This window comes from Pelodiscus sinensis, chromosome 6 (genome assembly GCF_052426305.1).
Source record: "Pelodiscus sinensis isolate ZL-2025 chromosome 6, ASM5242630v1, whole genome shotgun sequence".
Lineage (NCBI taxonomy): Eukaryota > Metazoa > Chordata > Testudines > Trionychidae > Pelodiscus > Pelodiscus sinensis.
Window position 1 is genome coordinate 114,146,782 of NC_143057.1, and position 24,331 is coordinate 114,171,112.

At 40.7% G+C, this 24,331-nt stretch overlaps 1 protein-coding gene across 4 annotated transcripts in view; it reads right to left on the reverse strand.

The window, feature by feature from the left end:
• The window catches only part of DCC (DCC netrin 1 receptor), a 999,406-nt gene that overhangs the window by 30,627 nt on the left and 944,448 nt on the right, over positions 1 to 24,331 (reverse strand). For 2 of the 4 annotated variants that reach the window (XM_075932654.2, XM_075932652.2), the window contains exons 25-27: positions 23,240 to 23,356; positions 18,368 to 18,523; positions 2,501 to 2,710 (exon numbers count right to left, since the gene is read on the reverse strand). In XM_075932654.2, the coding sequence (XP_075788769.2) occupies positions 2,501 to 2,710; positions 18,368 to 18,523; positions 23,240 to 23,356 (483 nt within the window). Of the gene's footprint in view, positions 1 to 2,500; positions 2,714 to 18,367; positions 18,524 to 23,239; positions 23,357 to 24,331 lie in introns of all 4 variants that reach the window. The other 2 variants (XM_075932653.2, XM_075932651.2) reach the window with 1 other exon arrangement.

Below are 24,331 nucleotides of genomic sequence, written 5' to 3' on the forward strand. Positions count from 1 at the left end.
TTCTCCAATTTCTCCACATCTTTCTTGTAATATGGTGCCCAGAACTGGACACAATACTCCAATTGAGGCTTAATCAGTGCAGAGTATACAGGAAGAATGTCTTCTCGTGTCTTACTCACAACATTCTTGTTAATGCACCCCAGAATCACGTTTTCTTTTTTGGCAACAGTGTCACATGGTTGACTCATATTTAGCTAAATAGAACTCCTAGATCCCTTTTTGCATTTCTCCTTCCTAGACAAAAGTGACAAGGAGTTGTGTGGAACATAATCTACAGATGTATTGGAGCATAAGCTTTCGTGGGCAAAGACCCACTTCGTCAGATGCATGTATTGGAAATTTCCAGAGGCAGATATAAATATGCAGGCCAGAATAAGGCTAGAGATAACAAGGTTAATTCAGTCAGGGAGGGTGAGGCCCACTTCTAGCAGCTGATCTGGAGGTGTGTACACTAAAGGTATGTCTACACTACCACCCTAATTCGAAATAGAGTGGTAATGTAGTCAACTGGAGTTGCAAATGAAGCCCGGGATTTGAATTTCCCGGGCTTCATTTGCATCTTGTCGTGCGCCGCCATTTTTAAATGTCCGCTAGCGCGGACTCCGTGCTGCGCGGCTACACGCAGCACGGAGTCCGAACTAGTGGACATTTAAAAATGGCGGCGCCCGGCAAGATGCAAATGAAGCCCGGGAAATTCAAATCCCGGGCTTCATTTACAACTCCAGTTGACTACATTACCACCCTTGTTCGAACTAGGGTGGTAGTGTAGACATGCTCTAAGGGTATGTCTACACTACCCTCCTAGTTCGAACTAGGAGGGTAATGTATGCATACCGCACTTGCTAATGAAGCCCGGGATTTGAATTTCCCGGGCTTCATTAGCATAAGCGGGGAGCCGCCATTTTTAAATCCCCGCTGCTTCGAACCCCGTGTAGCGCGGCTACACGGGGCTCGAACTAGGTAGTTCGGACTAGGGTGCCTATTCCGAACTACCGGTACTCCTCGTTTCACGAGGAGTAACGGTAGTTCGGAATAGGACCCTAGTCCGAACTACCTAGTTCGAGCCCCGTGTAGCCGCGCTACACGGGGTTCGAAGCAGCGGGGATTTAAAAATGGCGGCTCCCCGCTTATGCTAATGAAGCCCGGGAAACCCAAATCCCGGGTTTCATTAGCAAGTGCGGTATGCATACATTACCCCGCTAGTTCGAACTAGCGGGGTAGTGTAGACATACCCTAAGAGTGGAGAAGCAGCTCCTCTTTCTAGACAGTCACTTCCCATTCTATATGTGTGAAATGGATTGTTCCTTCCTAAGTGGAGTACTTTGCATTTGTCCTTATTAAACTTCATCCTATTTACCTTAGATCATTTCTCCAATTTGTCCAGATCATTTGGAATTATGACCCTATCCTCTAAAGTAGTTGCAACCCCTCCTATCTTGGTGTCATCTGCAAACTTGAAAAATATACTCTATACCATCATCTAAATCATTGATGAAAATATTTAACACAACCATTCCCAAAACAGACCCTTGGGGAATCCCACTTGTTATGACTTTCCAGCATGACTGTGAACTGTTAATAATTACTTTCTGAGAATGATTATCCAGACAGTTATGCACCCACCTTATAGTAGGCCCATCTAACTTGTATTTGCCTAGTTAATTGATAAGAAAGTCATGCAAGACCATATCAAATGCCTTACTAAAGTCTAGATTTACCAAGTCCACTGCTTTTCCCTTATCCACAAGACTTGTTATCCTATCAAAGAAAGCTATCAGATTGGTTTGACATGATTTGTTCTTTACAAATCCATGCTGGCTGTTACCTATCACCTTATTTTCTTCCAATATATATTTGAATATATTTCAATACCTTCAAATATTTGGCCCTTAGTCTCTCTGGGTATGTCTACACTACCCCGCTAGTTCGAACTAGCGAGGTAATGTAGGCATCCCGCAAATGCAAATGAAGCCCGGGATTTGAATTTCCTGGGCTTCATTTGCATAAGCGGGGTGCCGCCATTTTTAAATCCCCGCTCGTTCGAACCCCGTGCCGCGTGGCTACACGCGGCACGAACTAGGTAGTTCGAACTAGGCTTCCTAGTTCGAACTACCGTTACTCCTCATTCCACGAGGAGTAACGGTAGTTCGAACTAGGAAGCCTACTTCGAACTACATAGTTCGTGCCGCGTGTAGCTACGCGGCACGGGGTTCGAACGAGCGGGGATTTAAAAATGGCGGCGCCCCGCTTATGCAAATGAATCCCAGGAAATTCAAATCCCGGGCTTCATTTGCAATTCTGGTATGCCTACATTACCCCGCTAGTTCGAACTAGCGGGATAGTGTAGACATACCCTCTGTGTCTCACTTCCCCATTTTACATATTATTCTGAGGGCAGTGGCACATATGTACCTGAGACAGATAACCCCGGCACTTCTGCTAGAATTCTGCACATTGGTGGCTACTAAATATTATCAGCAATTCTTTCCTTAATTATTACCTGCTTGAGACAAAAGTGGTGTATAAGGGACTTTCGGTTCTATTGCACTCATTGGTGGAGGTAGCAAGGGGTTGGCAAAGCTGCGGAGAGGGTGCGTAGGCCGGACACAGGCTGTGGGGATCGTTCTGCTTGGGGCATCCTCATTGCTGGCATGTTCAGGCTGAGTCTGTGGTAGCATGGATGGCTGTTGTGGGACTGGTCCTTCACTCACTGCTGTAAGGGAATAATAAAATGAACTGTTATTGGAATATTTATTCAAGTCCTATTTCTTACTTTTTTTTTATCATTTCCTAAAGAAAGCCTTTAGCCTTTGAGTATCTGTAAGATATATGTAAATATTTCTTCCAAAAGACAGATGAATTAGAATAAAAACATTTCTAAAAGCAATCATATGGCCTAGCACTGTCATAAATTTTCCTTCAAATAAAGTGCAGAAAATAACATTTTTATCTCCCTTTGTATATTTGATATGTATACAAACTTCTTAAGTTCCCATCAGCATGGGATCTGGTTGCCTTTTAAATACTAACAATCAACCAAAATCATCACATGGATCATGAAGCAACTCAAGGCTGCTGGAACTCATTACTTTATACCTTATATTATTGTTATAGCCGCAGTTAATGAGAGTTGATGACAAAGAAAGGACTTATTTTCTATTTAACCAAATACCAATGTCATTTTTCCTTTAGACAGCAGTAATATTCTCTTTGCAAAAGCAGTCAGTTGCTGTTTTATTATCCTATACCCAAAGTCAATTTTAATGTGATTTAAACATGCCCTGTTAACCTTAAAATATAAATCAAGGTTACTCTATGTTCTAGAATGTTTCTTATAAAAGACTCTCAAAAATTACCTCTGTCATGAACTTTCTCTGCCAAAACAGTTACAAACTTGGCTAACATAGTATGAAAGAAAAATGAACTGAAAGGAAAAAAATTATTGGATGAAATATTTTTTGTTATTTGTATCCAGACTGATCATTACAATGTGATTACAATTATTTGGGACTTTTCAGCATGAGCAACAGCACGGTCTGTTATTGAGAATACAAATAGTATTGAAAATGGAAGTACTGAGAAGCCCTGTTCAGTGATATTTTGAAAGAAATGTGTCAGGATGAAAGAGATGCTTCATGACAAATCCAATGACATGACAGTTCCAATGCTTCTGAATAGGTTAAGGGCATCTGTTTTAATATTATCACCCACTAAATGTGCATAATCATGCTCAAGTTTTATTTTAACTTAAAAACTTTAAAAAGTTATGTGAGTACAGGTCTTATGCCAGGTGTTGGATGAAGAGTCCTGGAATTTAAGATTGCTTGCCTGTTTTGGGAAATCAGCATGGAACTTGGAATAAGGAGTACAGGTTGCAGAGGGGAAAAGTCAGTAGTAGGCAAAAGAAGTCAGTCTGTGTACATATGACTGAAATGCTAGCTATTGCTGCACAATCTCTGTAAATAGTTCTTTTAATAAAGAGCCAGTTTTATTTTTGAAACATGGAATTCTTTCATTGTAGTATCCAGAACATGGTACATAAAAACCTACCCACAGAACAAGTCCAGTACAAGTAATGGCATGGCTCAAGCTTCCCCATACTGTGTGGTTGTAGTTTTGTTACAACACCAATGGGCCAAAGGGTAGTTCATTTTCCATGCCCATTCATTTCTTGGCTATGGAGCTCTTTAGGGTAAGACTTATGTTGTTTAACCAGAAGAACCAAATTCCAGGTTTTGAGCAAATGCTTGAAAAAGAGGTATCTTGTTTCATCTGCATATCAAGGGATTAAGGGAGTAAAATCAGATGTCATTTAATCTGTGCTCAGACTGGGTGTGAAATCCTGACCCCACTGAAATCAGTGGAAGTTTTGTCATTCCTTTCAGTGGATCCAATATGTTATCCTAGGTACTCATTTTACAGAGTTATCAGCATTGTGGGAAAAGTTTGAGTCCTCAGTCTAGTGCGGTCTCAAAGGCTACATCTACACTACGAGTTTTCTTGGCAAAAAATATGCTAATGAGGGACTCATTTGCAAGAGTCGCAATATCATTTGCATATTTTCTACTGATCAGTAAAGGATCTTGTGGGAAAAGGGGTTTTTGTACAAATGGAAAATGTCCACACTGCTTGTTTCTGTGCAAAAACCCTAGCGCAAAAACAGATTGGCAGAAAATATGCAAATGAGATTGCAACTCATGCAAATGAATTCCTTATTAGCATATTTTTTGCTGAGAAAACTCGTCATGTAAACATAGCCAAAGTCACCAATTGGTTAGTGGAGAAAACCATTATTGTAATCATGTGATAAGACATCTTTCAAGGGTATCAGTATCCAAATGAAGCTGTCCCACCAACAGATTAAAAGTTTGAAGCTGGAGAGAATAGATTATGTTGTTCTTGAGAGGAGAATTTTAATGTGTAAGTAATACAAGTCTCTAAGGAGTAAATCCTAGGCATCTCTATCTATAGAGTGCTACTCAATTTACAGTCTATTTTGGTCAATTTCACGCTCCTAGGATTTTAAAATTGGCAAATTTCAATATTTCAGATATTTAAATCTGAAATATTATGGTGCTGTAATTGTGCAGGTCCTCACCCACAAAGGAGTTGTGTCACAGATCACAAGTTTATTGTATAGGGGTTGTGGTATTGCTACCTTTACTTCTGTGCAGCTGCAGGCAGCAGCATTGCTTTCACAGCTGGGCAGATGGAGAATGGTGGCTGCTGGCCAGGAATTCAGCTTTGAAGGCAGAGCTACCACCAGCGGCAGTGCAGAAGTGAGGATGGTTGGGCCACCCTTACTTATGTGCTGGTGCCCGCACAGCTAGGCTGTTAGTTGGCAGCTGACACTGGCTACTCAGCTCGGAAAGCAGCAGTACAGAGGTGAGGACAACATGGGTATGGTATTGACACCTTTACTTCTGGGCAGCTGCTAGGATAGTGCTGGACACATGGCCAGCATTACAACCACCATTCTCCAGTTGTCCAACTAAGTAAGTAAGGGTGGCACGGGAGTAAGAGTGGAAATACCATGACCCTCCTAAAATAACCTTGTGACCCTCCTGCAATACCCTTTTGGGTCAGGACCCCCCCCAGTTTGAGAATGGCTGGCATCCCCCATGAAATCTGAATAGTACAGGGTAACAGCATAAAAGGCCAGATTTCACAGGAGGACACCAGATTTCATAGCCCATAACACATTTTGCATAGCCTAGTAAGAAGGCCAGAAAGGGAATTTGGTAGGGCCCTACCTATCTACAACAACAGGCTCAACTAGATCAAGTCATCAAGGGAATTGGTGGGATGAAGGTTTCTAAGACAGAGGGAGGAACGATGCTATGCCATGGTTCCAGGAACAGTATACTAAACACTAAGATGGACAGGAATCTTCTCTCCCCTACCACAGGGTGTGGCCAGTGCTTCAGTAGCTCATAACACCTCTGAGTGTATACTCCATGGTAAGAATATGGGAAATGGATCTTCACAGTATCTCAGTGTTCCTATTCCAAATCTTGCATCCCAGGCAAATTCACAGAAGCCTTGGTGATGTTTCCTGGGGGTTTCCCAAATCCTGCCCCACTGCATAGAGTAGTGGTTCTCAACCTATTTTCCACTGTGGGGAATATATGTACCTCCTCTATGTGTTATGCTGGCTGCATACATACCACACATACTACCTATATGGCACTGAGGATTTCTCATGGGCTGAAGTAGCCCATGACCCGAGGGTTGAGAATCACTGGTATACAGAAATCTCACTAGTGTAGTAGGGTTTGTCCATTAGTAAATAGGCCAGAAATTTTCCCAAATGACCAAAAATCTATACTTTACTTGCAAACAAAGCAATGGAATGGTGCAAATAAGTTAACAAAGAGTGCAACCAAAGGAGGAATGGCTTTATTTTGAGCAAACTGGATTTGTCCAGTCTTGATTCAGATAAAAGCTCCTTCATACCTGAGCCAGCCAGAAAGGCTCATAGCTCAACAGTTAATCTTGTGGCAGAAGCCCAGAAAGCAAAAACAAACAAACAAGCAATGAAGATGCCAAATAGCTCATCCTTCTACTACAGAAAACAACCTTTCTGAGGCTTAAATATCAGGCCTAGTTGTTATACTAGAGATGAAAATACTCTAGAGGATCGTGTTCCTTTCAAAATCCAGAACTCATTGTAGAAATAATATGCAATTACAGAGCCAAGACAAATCTCAAGACATTTTATAATAATTAATGTCAATGTTTGTAAGAAATTACAGCCTACTCAGTGGCAAAATAATTGTGAAAAATGGAAATGAGGGGTTTTGTTTCAGAAACTGTTTATCTGTTCCTGATGCAATATTGCAGACATCTCCAGCAATGTGGAATTACAGGCAGAGGAGACTAACTACAAATGACCAAGGTCACAATCATTTGTAGTTTGTAAAAGTTTACTGTGTGGTAGTGAAGTTTCCTTGTCCTGACCTTCAGTGATCTTCACACAACTATGTTACTGCCTGCCTCACCACTCTTCTTTCCTTCAGCTCCCTCCCTTACTCTGTGCACTCCCTTCTATTCTCTTTGGAGTAAGTTATGACTTGGACCATATGGCAACGTAGGAGAGTAAGAACACCCCTTAAATTCCTAACTTGGTGCACAGAGGTAAACTTGAGCAGTGGGAGCAGGTTGACACACAGCAGAGATGGAGGATAGGCTGGAATTTGGCTCCAGGTCTGCTACCTGTTGTTCAAGGAGAAACTGGCAAATTTTGACCCAGAAGGGAGTTGTGTCTTCTACTGTGCCCAAGGCTATCATGTCCTTCAAATCCATTTCTTTTAAGATCTTGTTGACTCACAGGCACAGGACAAGCAAGAGTAGACTCATATTGCTAACTTCCACTGACCTGCCTGCTATCTTCTGAGCTTATGGCCATAGAGAAAAACTCAATTGGCTAGCAGCAACCATGCAAAAGGCGGCAGTCATAACAGTAACAGATATTAGGCTCCTGAGAAAGTTTCTTAATAAATCCAAGTGGGCTAAAAATGAAAAATGGTGGTAGATATAGGAAGGGAAGTACAGTTGCAAAATCTGAAGTCTACACTAACATACTATACAAAAGATTTGATGGGGTAGAGCACACCTTCTACAATTGAATGAAAGGTACAAAGGATTCCAAAAAAATCAGAAGGCTAGACTTGGGCCATAAATATTGAAAGTAAGTTGCCTGATGAATGTCTAGAATTTAAGAAGGGAGTTTTAAAAAAATGAAACGTACATGCTTGAAAATCTAATGAGAGCCATCAATTCACAGTTAGTTCAGGTTCCTAAAGGAAGAGAGGCTGGAAGTTCTGAAAGTTTATTTAAATAATGGATGAAGAGGAGTGAGTTGCCAGTACCTCATGATCCAGTTAACTCAATTTCTCACTTGGAAACTGGACATTTGCCCTTAAGAAATTTGGCATCAGTGTTGAATCCCAGAAGAATTTTGATTCCCTGAACAGATATTGTAGTTAAAAAGAAGATTTTGATGGAAGGAGGCTCTCAGATAACACTGACTGTGAAAAAAACAGTGTATTGGGTCCCAGCTGTACTCGCTGCATAGATTAACAGCTTTGACAAGGTTAAAAAACAATTGCTGTATCTAGGGACCTAATCCAAAGCCCAGTGAAACCAATAGGAGGGCTTTCCATTGATTTCTAGAGGCTTTGCATCAGATCTTAACTATAGTAGTTTTATGTCCAGGTAAGCTCCATATACAATGTAGTTCAAAAGGAATGAACTGTCTGGTGACACACTAGAAGAACAAAAAACATGGAATGGATTGAAAAAGGACTGAGCGTTCTTCTGTATGGTTTTTTTTCCTCCATGTATTTGCATGAGACTAATATAATCAAATGAATGTAGGCCTCACGAAATTTGGAAAGCTTATATAGTCTAGCCCGCTAAGCTGGGGCAAGGCCAAGTAAGCCTCGACTGGTGTTTGTATAACCTATTCTTAAAATCCTCAAATCATAGGAATTCCAATATCTCTATATTCCAGTGTTTAATTATACTTATCATTTGAAACTAACCTAACTCTCCTTTTCTGTAGATAAAGCCTTATTACTTTATATTCCATTGTAATGCCAACAAGTAGATCTGAATGTGGGACCTGTGGAGTTTAGTGCATGTGTAATCCACATACCTAGGGTATGTCTACACTACCCTCCTAGTTCGAATTAGGAGGGTAATGTAGGCATACCACACTTGCAAATGAAGCCCAGGATTTGAATTTCCCAGGCTTCATTTGCATAAGCGGGGAGCCGCCATTTTTAAAACCCCGCTGGTTCGAACCCCGTGCAGCGCGGCTACACGGGGCACGAATTAGGTAGTTCGAACTAGGCTTCCTAGTTCGAACTACCGTTACTCCTCATGAACTCCTCATGAGTAACGGTAGTTCGAACTAGGAAGCCTAGTTCGAACTACCTAGTTCGTGCCCCGTGTTGCCGCGCTGCCCGGGGTTCGAACCAGCGGGGTTTTAAAAATGGCGGCTCCCCGCTTATGCAAATGAAGCCTGGGAAATTCAAATCCGGGCTTCATTTGCAAGTGTGGTATGCCTACATTACCCCGCTAGTTCGAACTAGCGGGGTAGTGTAGACATACCCCTAGTGTGGTTACTGAGCAATGCAAGTGGTACCTAGACTACAGCAACAGTTAAAACCAAGAGACCTCTACAGCATGGGCTGGGAGCCAGCTGGCTTTTAGGTCAGAGGGTAGAAGCTCCTATACTCTGCTTCAGAGGTCCCTGGTTCAAATTTGGCTGGTGGTGGTTACACATGAGCCTCTACCACTTGAGTTAAAAGCCAGCTGTGTCTCACCTAAGGCCATAGAGCACACGTATTCTTTCTATATGCAAGTGGGCTCAGCATCATTACATGGGAGAGTATACCACAATGAGGCTACACCTAGACTGCATTCCTCTGTCAACAGAAGGATGCAAATGAAGGACATCAAAATTGCTAATGAAGCTGGGGTTTAAGTATCCCGTGCTTCATTAGCATAAACATGGCCACTGCTTTTTTTTGACACGGAGTTTTGTCAACAAACAATGGCAGTCTAGACGCAGATCTGTTGACAATAAATCCTTTTTCGACAGATCCTGTAAACCTCATTTTTTGAGGAATACAAGATCTGTCGAAAAAGGGTTTATTGTCGACAGATCTGCGTCTAGACTGCCATTTTCTGTCGACAAAGCTTCTGTCGAAAAAAAGCAGTGGCCATGTTTGTGCTAATGAAGCACGAGATATTTAAATCCTAGCCTCATTAACAATTTCAATGTGCTTCATTTGCATCCGTATGTAGACAGAGGGATGCAGTCTAGACGTAGCCTAAGAAGGTATGTGGGTTACACTACCTTCAGTGAACACAGAGAATAATTGATCACAGTACTCATTATAACCTTAATGTATCTTAAGGCAATTAGGTCTTATTTTGGCAAGGATAAACATGCTGGCTGTGTCTAGACTGCATCCCTTTTCCGTAAAAGGGATGCAGATTAGACACATCGCAATTGCAAATGAAGCGGGGATTTAAATCCCCCCCCGCTTCATTTCCATAAACATGGCTGCCGCTTTTTTCCGGCTTGGGGTTTTGCTGGAAAAAAGCGCCAGTCTAGATGGGGATCTTTCGGAAAATATTTTAAGAGGAATAAGGGATCTTTCGAGAAAGGCTTTATTTTCCGAAAGATCCGCGTCTAGACTGGCGCTTTTTTCCGGCAAAGCCCTGAGCCGGAAGAAAGCGGCAGCCATGTTTATGCAAATGAAGCAGGGGGGGATTTAAATCCCCGCTTCATTTGCAATTGCGATGTATCTAATCTGCATCCGTTTTACGGAAAAGGGATGCAGTCTAGACATAGCCGCTAGGTTTTGTAAACCCTTCCTTTTATACCAGTATTCTAGTCATGAGATTTATCCCACTAAGTCTCAGTGATGTCAACTGAATCATAATTTTGTGCGTGGACTAGTACCCCAGATCATCTGTTTTTTCCCCTATAAGTTTTGATAAATTTGAGAAGTTTACTGATATCAGATGTGGGATCCATTCATTGTTTAATGAGCAATACATTGTTTATTGAGCAATATCTTTGAGAAGTATTCTCTTTTTGAATTGCATCTGTTGGCTCCACTCTGACAGGAAGTCAGAGATAAACCCAGGTCATACCAACGTATGTTTAAACATGAATTGCAATCACAATTCAGAGGATAGTATACCACACTGGGATTTTGGAGGTGTGAGTTTTACTCCGAGCTCTGTGTGCCCCAGCGCAGCTCTATGCATCTGTTCTCTTTCACATGCTTTTCCTGCTTTTTCTATTTAGATCATAAACTCTTTGGGGGCAGAGTCTATCTAATAATGCAGCACCTACACAATGTGCCCTCATTTTAGTTAGTGCCTCTAGGCTTCATTGTAATACTACATAATAGAACATCAATTTTATTATCAGATGAAAAGTTTAGGTAAAATGCAATTTATATTCTTGCAAGAAAAATGGTGTAGGTGATGGGGTTTTTAATTTTTTTGTTTGCATTTGCTAGAAGAAGACCAGATCTGCTCTTACTCAGTTAAATAGGAATATTTCTGAAGTCATTTATAATGGACCCCAATTTCAGAATTTATTGCTGAAAAAAAATTATCTTTAAAACTAGTTTTCCTTCTCATTCAGATGATAAAGAACAAGTGTAGAAAATAAGAGTGAAAATCAGGATTCAAGTCAGGACTCAAGGATTGGGCCCACAGTTACACTGGAATGTGTCACATTATCATTTGTAGGTACAGCAGTGCCCACTGAAATCATCTTGCTAATCTTGTCTTGCTACCTCAAACACTGAAGATTATTATTTCCTTCCCTTCCATCTTCCCTTCTATAACAGTGGGTAACTCACTACTGGTCACTCCAGGAATTAGTTTCTTGGTGCTGGCGTACCCCCTTCTGGCTCGGGTCTCTGCACTCTGGGGTCCTCTCCCTCTGGGAACCCCCAATGCTCTATGCCCTCCTTGCCTCAGTGACCCACTGCCACTCTTCATCTAACCTCTTACCTCAGGGGCAAACTGCAGTCTGAAATGGACACTCATCATTGGTAAGAGGGTGTGGACCTGCTGCCTTTGCCTACCCTTCCTGCTTCTCTGCAGTCTAAGTATACTCAATGTTTGCTTCAGGCCCTGCAGCCTGGGAGATTACCTGGCCAGAGCTTCCCCACCACTGCCCACCTTTCCCCCGTCCTGCTCTGACTATAGCCCTAGTATTCTCAGGCCTCGTCTCAGGCCTTGCAGCCTGGGAGTGAGGTCCAGCCAGAGCTCCCCTAGCTCTGTCTGCATTGTCCCAGCACTGCTCTGTCTCAGGAAATGTTCAGCTTTCCTGGCAGCCAGGTCCCTTCTGCTCCCCAGTCAGAGAAAGTGTGTGCCTGCCTCCACCCTCCCCCAGGAACCTTTATTTATACTTCCCTCAGGTGGGCCCTAATTGGCTGATACTGACTACAGCTGCTGGCTTCACAGCTCCACTGCTCCATCTCTCTTCCAGGGCTGGGTTTTAAACCTTAAAGGGCCAGTGTGGGGACATGCCCAGTCACACATCCCTTTTGGGGGGTTTTATTCATATGTTTTGATTTTGGTTTGAAAACTAACAATATTGTCTTTCCTCATATTTATCCTGGTAATCTATAAATTGTCATTTTAAAAAATTCACTTGCTTTCTAAATCCTCTTCCACAGATGCCTCTTGACTAAAGTATAGAGTATTGGGCACATAGTGTTAATGATCTGCCCTACTCAGAAGGGAAGGTATTCTATATTGGACAAGCTGATGTGTCCATATGACCTTTAGAGTCAGTCAAGTTAGAGCATGTGAAAATAGTTCAATATAGATGTGATCAAAATGTTCTGACAGGGCCAGCACCATCTCCTGGCTAGCACTATTTTGAAAATTGGGGAAAAGACACTGCACAGTTGAGGGTGATAGTAGTTCCTGCAAGTTCTTAAAACTGCATCTTCCTCAGCAGAGCCACTTCAGTGGTTTTCCTCACTGAGAGCGATTCATCAGTTTTCATCCATGTGTTCATTTCTTTCATATTCTGAGACCTCAAGACAGCATTGTCTGTGCTTGATGGGGAGGAGACAAAATTGAGTCCATAACATCCTTAGGTACAAGTTAATCTGCTCAAAATGGAGATCAGATTGGATCATAGACAACTGATATCTTCAGGGAGAGGGCATGAGGAGGCACCATATTTAGCAATTAAAATTTTGTTTGGGGATAGGGAGGCAGTGGTCCTCCCAAGTGCAACCATAAGTCATCTGTGCATTGGGTGAAGTTCAGTGGTTAGGAAGAGGTGCTGCACAGATTGAAAATGCCTTAATTTGATACAGATACATTTCCTGGCAATAAAGGTAGAAAAGCACTGCAAATTTCACTGATCCTGTGAAACAGGCAAGCAGATTTATTATCAAGGTAGGTTCTGGTTAATTATGACTTAGCCTTTCATTTTTTTAAATTTGTTTTTTTCAGTAGATGATGAACAGAAAAAACTTGGCTTAGGGAAGACTTTTAACACTAAAAATTTTTTGGTCAACCATAAAGGGTTTCGGGAACAGAAAGAAGTGTTTCAGCATTGTTTACTTGGCAGAATGCATAGCAACATCCTCCCGAATGACGTTCCACTTGATATATTCAAAGATTGCTGCCTCCTGGTCAATAGCATGTTCAGTGATGTAGTATCGTCAGTAGAATCCCTCTCAAAGGAATTATTGCAGCATGTGTATTTTATTTTTAACTTTACTGTAATTGGTCAAGAGTATCATGGGGTTTTCACTGTGTGGTTCAAAGGCATACACACATACCTAAAGCACCATCCCTGGTATGGTTTTCAAGTTCCATTCACTGTAAAGAAAACTGCACATGATCAAATTAAGACAAAGATATGACAAACAGAATGGTGGAGTAATTTTGCTGAAAACATTTTCTGCAGCAAAGAAGCCACATGGGAAACCTGGTGAGGTGATCCAATATGAAGCAGACACTCCAGCTGCTTTTTAATGTTGTCTGCTGGCTCAGTGTCTGAGAAGGAAATGTGTCAGAAGGATCTTTCATATTATGTGCTGCTGCAATAGCAGGTCCATGCATACATAAACATCTATCAATTTATCTAGCTACACACACCTATCTAGACTCCACTCCATTTCATTCAGTCAGAAAGCTAACCCTCTGTCCAATTACAGAAAGCTAGACTAGTGTTTCTAAACCTTTTTTTATAAAGGACCCATCTTCCTCCCAAAAAAATGATAAGTACCTCCAGTACCTACAGTTTTCAGACACACAACATTTTTTTTTAACCATTGCAACACATTTGTTTAAACAACTTAATTGTAGCCGGGCGGGCAATGAATATTTGGGTATAAAAAGTACAAAAATACTAAAGCGCTGTAAAACTCAAAACAAAAATTCAGTTTTCTCCAAATTTCAGTTGTGTTGACGTACCCCCTCCCCAGGCTTCTCTCAAGTACCCCTAAGGGTACTCGTACCACTGGTTGAGAAATACTGAGCTAGATAATTGCTTGGCTGATTGTCTGCATGTCATAGATAAAACAAAAACATATAGGAAGATAGTTTCTAACGCATGGATGATTTTTTGTGTGTGTATGAAGTTTTGTGGAAGTCATGTTCCACTCCATCCTGCTGGAAGCTATTAAAAAGATATGGGGGGGGGGGGGGCGGGACGGGACAGCACACCAGCCTCCTGCCCAGTGCTTTTCAGGAGACTGTTGAGTTTGTGTATGTTTCACTGCTGACAATTTATTAAATGCATAATTCCTTGTGAAATGTACCAGGAAATATACAAAATGCACGATCCCTGCCCCACATTGCCCCAGCGAACACTGTCAAAGAGCATTTCAAAGGTGCAATTGCCCATATATCCACATTTTCTTTAAATTCTCCAGCTTAAAAAACACATATTCCAATATGTCAATCTTCTCTTCCATACCCATGTATCCAGCACTTTGTAATGTGAAGTTAAAATTCACACCTCACAAAGCTGAAGATCCTGTGTTTCTGTGTGTTAAATCTGTGGCAATTTGGGGAGTAGGAGGTCTATATTCTCACACATCCAGTCAGAAGTTGTATATCCCAGCCAGGGCCTCCAAAGGCAACCACCACCTGGCCTTATATTGGACTCAGTCATTGTACAAGAAGAAGGTGACAGTGATAATGTGTTAATGGATAGAACATCTTGGCCCATAGTCTATCAATAAGTCTTCTACTGAAATGTTAATTGCCAGTCTCTCTGGGGTTGACCATATTGATTGAAAGCAAAAATCAAACAGGAGGAAAAAAAGCACTCATGGAATTTATTCTCCATGAATTAGCAGCACAGACTGCCTGGAATATGAAAAAAAATGGTGTGATAGACTAACATAATTATATCAGTAATTCATATTGAAGAGTAAAATAAAGTTAAGAGGAAATTATAAGCAAATATGAGCTCTCCAACTTAGGATAATTAACATGCAAAAGCATGGTCATAGGCTAGAACATATGGCCCATGTTGTTAGGGCTGCTTATTTAAAAATAAAGTGTGAAGGTGAGGTTGAGGGACAACTGTTGTGTGCATATGCTTTCTAAAGAGCATTATAAGCTGCAAAATGACTAAAGGAACAAAAGAATATCATTCTAGTAAATGTATGCTGAAGCAAATAGTGTGGGCTGAGGGAGCGCGCAATAGTCTAGCACTCAGGAAACCTGGCTTCTATTCTTGGCTCTTCCATTAGCCTGCTTCGACAAGTCATTTCTTCTCTATGTACCCAGTCTTCTCATCTGTAAAATGGGTCTAAAATATTGACTCTTCTCTCCCTTTGTAAAGTGCTTTGAGATCTACTGATGAAAAGTGCTACATAAGAGCTAGGTTTCATTATTTCACACAAGATGGTTACATCCTTCCTGAAAGGTCCATGTATGTTAATATCTTTGTGTGGAAGATGCCATAGGAAAGCAATTTAAAGTAAATGGAGAGGTTGAGATGGCAAAAGATTATATGATGCCAGAGCCTTAATCTAAGAAATGCTACACTGCCAAATGGTCTGGGACAAATGGGCAAGCTGATAAAAGTAGGCAATATTTCTTCCAAGTTTAATGACATAGCTTGGATCTAGCTAGATGCATTTTGCAGTTTAAGGCTAGATACATTTTGCAGATTATTTCTTTATTTTGCTCCAATTCTCTTTCAATTCTTAATAAATCTTGTTTTGGAACAAACCAAGGGGTTTTAATTTTGGGGGGGGGGGATTTGACACAGATGATCTAAAGAGATTCAACAGCTTTGAACCCCGAGGAAGAGGTGTGAGGCAAAGCTTTCTGGTGCCTCTCCTGATCAGTATTCTCAGTCCAAATGGTAGGAAGTAATGAGTTCTCTACCATAATGTTTTGATCCTCCAAATACAGAAAAATGCCTAATTAAACACAGATGAACAGTGAATTTAAGGAACAGACAATGACAATGTACAAGGAGCAAGTCTGCTGGTAAGAAAATAATAGTACAACTCTGGCAAACTGGGTTTAATATAGAGAATGCTGGTGTTTTAAATGGGGAGCAATTTCATTTTCTGGACAATCCAGACATCCACTTAGCTAAAATCTTTTCTCTGTAGTTCACTCTTCAGACCTAAACATATTTGCCTTGCCTCTAAAAGTTTAAACCATAAACAGTGGGTCCTAGAGATTCCCCAGGAATGCTAGGGAAGCAGGAAGTGAATTGGAAGGAGGCCAGAAGAACCAACAGAAACAGAGTATGGCTTTTTTGAATTGGAAGCAGTGGCCCTTCCTGTTTCTGCTGTATGCCCAGAGGAGAGCCTGTAAGGAGCCAAGGAGAATCCAGTGATATTCATGTCTAGGGAAGGAATATGTTTTGAACTTTAGTTGTGAGAGTAGAACAGGGAATGTTTAGTCAGATGTGATCAGGCTATTTCTTTATTTTGGGGTTTCTTGGACTTCTCTGTGTTTAACACCTGAAAGTAGTCACATTGTAACTCTCCAAGCTGAATCCCAAAGAAGCAATTCTCAGTGGTTTTAATTATTTTTCCTCAGTTGCTTTGTAACATCTAGCAACCAAGTAATGTTTCAACAAGTGCGCCTAAAGGTATGTCTAGACTGCGGTTCTATTTTGGGATACCGGAAGTATCCTGAAATAGCAACACCACATCTTTAAACGCTCCTCCTAGTTCCTGAAATAGAGGGCACGCTATTCTGGTGTCCCTGTAACCCTCATTCCACAAGGGTTAAAGGATTTGTCGGAATAGTGCCTTATTTTGAAATTTGGCACGGTCTACACCGCCAAATTTTAAAATAAGCTCCTTCGACCTAGACTTGGAATAAGCTATGCGATTTCCATTGCCAAATTGCATAGCTTATTCCGACAGAAGGTTGCTGTCTAGATCCACCCTAAGTCTGCACAGCCAAACTACTAAGATAAACTGACATTCCATTTTCAGCTGATCTCACCAGCTGGATTCCAAGCTCCCTCCAGAGGGAGGAACAAAGGTGTCCCACAGCAAGGAATTCCCATGTGCTCCTTCCTGAGTCCTCACAGGAGTTTTTGCATTTGTGTCGTGGCAGAGATACCAAACCAAGGCTGTGGAGTCTGTGACCTTGGGGAGCTTTAACACAATCCTTTAGTGGCAATGTATTCTAAAGTCTCTTGCAGGCCCCCACCATCTGCACTCAAAGTGCCATAGTAGTGAACAGCATAAACAGCTGGGAAAGATTTTGAAAACCAATCAACACTGACCTAATTTTGTAGCCCCTGAAATCAATCGCTGTGTCTACACTGGCATGAATTTCCGGAAATGCTTAAAACAGAATACATTGGCAGGCTGCTTTTCCGGAAAAGCCCTTTTTCCGGAAAAGCGTCTGTGGCCAATGTAGACACGCTTTTCCGGAAAAGAGCCCTGATCGCCATTTTCGCGATCGGGGCTTTTTTCCGGAAAAGACTACTGGGCTGTCTACACTGGCCCTTTTCCGGAACAGTGTTCCGGAATAAGAACTTATGCCCGAGCGGGAGCAGAATAGTTTTTCCAGAATAGCGGCTGATTTTGTACAGTAGAGCATCGTTGCTTTTCCGGAAATTCAAGAGCCTGTGTAGACAGCTCACAGCTTATTCCGGAAAAGTGGCTGATTTTCTGGAATAAGTGGCCCAGTGTAGACACAGCCAATGTGTTTTTTTCTACTGATGTCAATGTGACTTTTCTATTGATTTAGAGTTGGACCAGGACTCTATGAAAATGTAACCCACAATGTATTCATCTGATATTGTGTAGTAATAAACTTTGAGGAGAAAGAATTAACTGCAAAATACAGCATGCATTCTTATTCACACTTCAAAAACTCTATTGTATTACACAACAGCAGATATTTTCCTTTTTATTACTGGCTCATGCCAGAAAGCATTCAGAGGAGAACAGTCGAGAGGGAAGATGTCATTTTGTTCAAATTAACATGTACCCTAAGCTAGTTTTTAAGCCTTCCTTCAAAGTCTACTGTTCTTCTGACAAGAAAATAACACTGTTTGCGCTATTTCATAGATACTTTGATTCCAAGGCCACAAAAGACCCATTTAGATCATCCAGTTTGATCTCCTTCAGGCCATAGAACATTCCTAAAATAACTTCTGTTTCAACTAAAGCAGATCTGTTGGAAAAAAAGCATCCAGTCTTGATTTAAAAATTTATAGTAATGGAAAATCCACAACAGCCCTTGTTCCTGATTAGTTACCCTCACTTCTAAAAATGCACGCCTTATTTCCAGTTTGAACACCACTTCAACCCACTTCAGCACAATGCAACATTAAATAAAGGTAAAGCACTGTACTCACTTCTTCCTGTTCCAAAAGTCCGGTCAACAGAGAGTGTTGGGAATGGCACAGGCCGGAGAGTGAACTGTGGATGTGGGTATCCACATGTTGGAGATGGCAGAATTCCTGGGTACTGGGCACTTTCTAGTGTTGGCACTGGGATGGCACTGACAACAGCTGAAAAGAGAGAGAAATAGAGAGAGACACAGAGAGGGAATTAAAGATGTCTTCACACTCTATTTGTGGAAGGAAAAAATTAACAAATGGATCAAGTAGCAAACCACAAATGGACATTTTCCAAAGCTGGATGTCCAGCCTGCATTCACAAATTTTGTATTTGTACAGCTCCTAGCACAGTGGAGTTCTGGTGTATGACTAGGGTTCCTAGATGTTACAGTAATATAAATAATACATACAATACCTAAATACATGACATCTGTATCCAGAAATAGGCATTTTTAATGTGACTGGGATCTTTTCACACATAAAACAACACTTCTATGTTTGAAAATATCTAGACACATACATGTTTATTCCAAGGATACAGATTAGGCAGCCAAGTCTGGACTTTTTTGTCCTGTTAAGTGACAAATATTTGAAAGGAATATTGATTAATTGAGACATTAAGCGCCAGGATATGATCTTAGGCCATGTCTACACTATGTGGAAGATCAATGCTGCCACAGTCAATCTAGCAGGTCTAGTGAAGCTTCGTTAATTCACACTCAGAGGTGCTACTATTGGTGCCAGTAGTCCTGCTCCCTCATGAGGGAGCATTTGGTCCCATTAACCTCTCACTGTGTGGGTGGCTCAAAAACACGATTTAAGATACATCAACTCCAGCTATGTAACTAATGTAGCTGGAGCAACATATCTTAAATCGACTCTCCTCTTTAGTTTAGACCTGGCCTTAGAGACTCTACTAAAGTTATTCCTGATTTATACCAGTTAAAATGAAATTGGCCCTACTTCCTCACTCAGTATGCCCATTTAACACTAATAGCTCTAATGGGAATTACAACTAACAAAAAGAGGAAAGAAGGAACAATGAGTTATGCACAAATTAATCATCTGAACTTTTAAAGGCTTTGCCACATCACATAATCCTTTTTGGCTTGGAAACAGAGTGATTTCTAGTATGTTCTAGTTTGGAACAATCCAGGAATAAACAACCAATAATCAAAATAATGGGCACTCAAACATTGAATAGGAATTTAATACTTGGCCATAGATTATTAGTTTTGTCTTATATAGCACTTCTCACAGGTGAATTGAAAACAATGTACAAATGTTAAAGTAGACATTATTATTAATTCTAACCCTTATTATACATTCATTACACAAAGCTGTAATGTGGGCAATTTGCCCAAGGTCACACAAGTAATTTGTTGTGCCAAACTTATTACATATTTAAGAACTAAACTATACATCCTCTGCCAGGCATTTCTTGTGCTTAGAGAGGAAAATGGGAAGTGTAGCACCTCGCAAAACTTTTACTAAGAAATGATAATTTTCCTATTTTGAACTTGGGGGTGCTATTTTGAACTTTCCTTAGCACAGAATTCTTACTTTTCCAAGATTTAATTTTATCTGTGGAAATCATTGTATTCACCTTTTTGTAAGGTTAAATAATAGTCTTCCTGCTTATAACATTATTAATGGATTTCAAAAACAATCATTCTGTACTGAGTCATTATAAACCCAGCACATTTATTGAAGTCCATCCATTCATTCTTCTCCAAAGCACAGGTAATAAGAATTAAAAAATCATAGTATTCAGTGTAATATTAAATTTATGTAGAGAAGCTTAGGGAAAAGATAGCTTCAAGCATTTTCAATAAATCTCTGCAATATGACAAAATATGACAAAAATCTGTTCTGACTTAGCCTGCCAACAATTGAATTTGTATTTGACACTGATGCTTTCTGAGTTTGAAAGCAGAAATTTTCTCACCAAATTGTGGAGTTCCCTGAGCACTGCCCTTCTACATCTACAAGTTTCACTACATCCTATAAAAATATTATATAAGTATGGCACATTGTGTTGCCAAACACAACATCAACATGATCATTTCCATCCCCAAAATAGGGTTATGATTTTCCACAAGTGGGGGAATATACTATAATCTCTGAAAGAACCCCTCCCCCCAGCCCAAGTTGATTCGTTCTATAAGCATATTTAATCCTCATACAGATGTAAGAATTATAAAAAAATGAACAGTTTGGAATTCTGTAGGTAAATCACAACAACATAATACTCGAGTCTCTGATCTAAGTAGACAATTTTTTCTGCTTTCTTTTTTTAAAAATGCTCTTATATAACAATACACATCTTTAGCAAGTTATTTGCTGTCTCAGCACCTACCTTATTAAATAATTTTGACTACTTGTATCAGAAAATGCAAAAAGCATGCTCTGTGAATGCTGAGAATGAGCAGAGTCATTTCACCAATAGATAACTATGAATTCAACTGTCCTGTTTTCCAAGATTTTACTTAATAACTTATAATTTGGATATAACAAATTGTCACACAACCTCCTTCACAAACACAGATTTTGTTTTAAAACCCAGATCTTCCATTTTAATTCTAGAGAAGATGGAAAGTGCTTAGGATTCTATATCAGCAGCTACATTTCAGCCTCTTTTCTGATTTTCAGGTCAGCTCTTGGCTCTTTGACCTGTGCATTTGAGATCAATTGTGTTGGTGAGGTATTGAAAACAAAGCAATGCTCTAAATTGTTTATCAATTTGGTGCTTGCACAGGTCTAATTTCTGTTATCAAGGAGATCTAACCAGAGTTTCACTGACACTATGACTTCAGCATCATTGGATGCTGCCAACACCGTATGAAACTCCCTTCAATTGCTTTGTTAAGTATTGTGACTTTCTATGAAGGGATTTAGAGACTTAAGAAAATAATCATGGCAACATTTCAAAAACAATAATGGCCTCAAACAGCTTCACTTGTAGCATCATGAACACCATCAATATTTTGCCCTTTCACTTCCATATAGTTTCATTCAATAGCTCATTTGATCCTGAAGAATGCAATTAACCTGATTTTTTGTGTGTTTTACGATGAGCATAAATTGCTTTCCATTTTGCCACTTAACACTGCCAATGTGTTTCTTTTGCTTCAGAATAATTACCTGTTTTCATTTCTTCAGTCCAGTCTATGGCTTATTTCCTATCATAATCACTGTTAAGCATATTGAGTCTGATATGAAAAAGTTCCACAAAAACATGCCACTTATACTTTATGGGAAAAGAAACAGATTCTTTACAGGTTTTTTACGACCCATTCCAAAAAGTGTATATATTAGACCTAAATATGAGATTGATTTTCCCCCCATGTTTCTCTGTCTCAGACATATACTAGTAGGAATAGAATATACATAGAAAAGAGAACCTTCACCTTCTAAAAATATTTACAATTTGATCTTAAAACTCAACAGCATGCTTATTTATATACACTGACCTACAATAAAGTGGACTGATTATACTTATGCTGGTATTGTTCCACAGCAATTACAATACGTTTGATTCTGATCTTGTCTACAACATTTCTACATCTGTGAAACTTCACAGTCTTTACTGATCGGTCTCTTGTACCTGGTTAAATCAGGAATTATGTTACTGTAGCCAGTGCAGTTACTGCAGCATAACTCTAGTGTGAGAGAGAGGATTATGAGGTCCATCAATGTCACTGATGTGACTTCTGATTTTCTCTGGAGTAAATGAGATCCAAATCCAACCCACTGAATCTTTATCCTGTGCATTCTCCATATTGTTTAATGTTTATAACTTCCCTTAACGAACAGCCTATCAGGCCAGAATGTCAAGTCTGTAAATGATTGTATTATCTACCAGTGGAGACAGCCTAAAAAGGAGACAGTTCTCAAGATTTTAAGTACTTCCTTACCTTGTAGTACAAATTATTCCCCTGACATCAATGGGACTATTCCAGTGCTTAAAGTTAAGCACCTGTGTAATGGATTGCTAGGTCAGGACCTTATATATTATTGGTTAGGAAACATATATCAAATAATGTTTAGATGTAATGTGTCTTGAGCAGTTTATTGAAAGCAAAGGATTTTTTCCAGAGATAAACAACTCCATCCTATATTCCATTTTGAGAATCACACTAAACAGCAATGCATAAATTAATTTGCAGAGTTGCTCAGGTCCCCTTACAAGGAAATGCCTCATGGGATAATGTTTACTGGGGCAGTCAACAAATGCCTTTGATGTCGATCGCAGAGCATCCAGACTAGCGCGCTAAAGCCAACAAACAGTTGATCGACTCAGTGCGGCAGCCATTTTAATTTAAATGAAGCGTCGATTATTTAAATCAACGTTTCATTTTCCTATACCTGTCGCCAGAGTCTAGACATACAGAGTGACTACTGCCTTCTTCATTTGCTCAGCTGGTTTGTAAAGTCTTCTGGTGATGACCTCAGTTTGTTTGTAAAGTCTCAGTGATGACCTCTGTCACCACTAACTAATAATAAATATTAATAATATTCTATTTTCTGCCTCTGTTTACTAAATTTTATAATGAAGAACAGTAATTATCATAGTAAATATAATTCTTTGTAATGTGTGTCCCCAACTACTATACACACACAGTGGCAGAATTTCAAGGGATGTGTGATCTAATGGTTAGAGCAATGGACTGAAAGCTAGGATTTCTTAATTCTAATCCTGCTAATGACTCTTTGAGAAGCCATGGTTTGCTCCTTTGTAAAATGTGGCTAATGCTACTTACTGTAGTTGTGCATGAGGCTTAGTTAATTAATATTTGCAAGATTCTTAGAGATCCTCAAATGGAAGAGATTCGAGATGCACAGCAGTTCTCACATAAAATTGTAAGGGAGGGATGGACTACTCACGAGGGTTGCTTGGCTGTGAATCCATTGGAATCATGAGCTTTGCACGTGTGGCTCTGCGGGCAGCAAGCGAGCGCTCTAAAGTGGACATGCTACTTCCCACATCCTCTGTATCAGGACCTGAAGAAAAGCAACACAGTGGTTATGCACCATAGAGCTAAAATCACCGATAACTAGGTTTAAATGTTAGACCTGCTTTTGAACAGTATCTCTGATACAAAACATTGCCCGGTGGGAACCTGGAGTAAGCTGTGTTAAGTGGTGGACCTAAAGAGATCCTGGTGGTCTGGTGAGTGGCTGGTAGGGCAGCTTGTGGCAACCGGCCAACAGGGTGGCTGGAGAAGTGGAGTAGAGTGCCATCAGCCAGCAGAGTGGCTAGTGAAAATGAACCGTGAGAGACATAGGCATGCGCAGCACATTTCCTTAGGGTGTGCACCCAAAGAATTTTTTTAAAATGCACTTTGACCCCCCCATTAGCCACACCCCTGACCCCCTGTTAACCACGCCCCTGGCTCCCATTAGCCACACCCCTGGAGGAAACCCTCTCCGGGCAAGATGGGCACATTACCAAAAGTAATAAGTGTTATGTGACCCCCGACCCAAGGACTTTTCCCACCATCCTTCTACCAATAGGGATTAGTTTGCCCCCCCAACCCCCCCCCCATGCAACTATCCTGCAATTGCATTAATCCAATGTGTGTGACATTAATGCGGGGGTGGAGAGGCTGGGGGGAGGGGGAGAAGTGTACCCTCTAAGAGTTTCCTCCCATGAGCAGAATGAATTTTGTGTTGTGCACCAGTACCGAATACATGTGGCTTGTTTGGATGTGCCATTGTGGTACCCAAGTTATTAATAAATATCTACTTTTCCCCTCTGCTGCCATATCTCCTCCCCTTGCTCCATCAACTCCCCTGGTGCCTACTGCCCCCAAACCCCTCACCCTCCTCTGCTGTCTTGACTCCTGCCCTTCTCACTGCCCTCAGCCTTCAGGAGACCTGCCCCCCCTCCACCAGCCCTTCTCTTCCTCCTGTGCCCACTCCTCCAGTAGCCCCACTCTGATCATGTCAGCTACCCCTCCTCATCCCTTTGTCTAA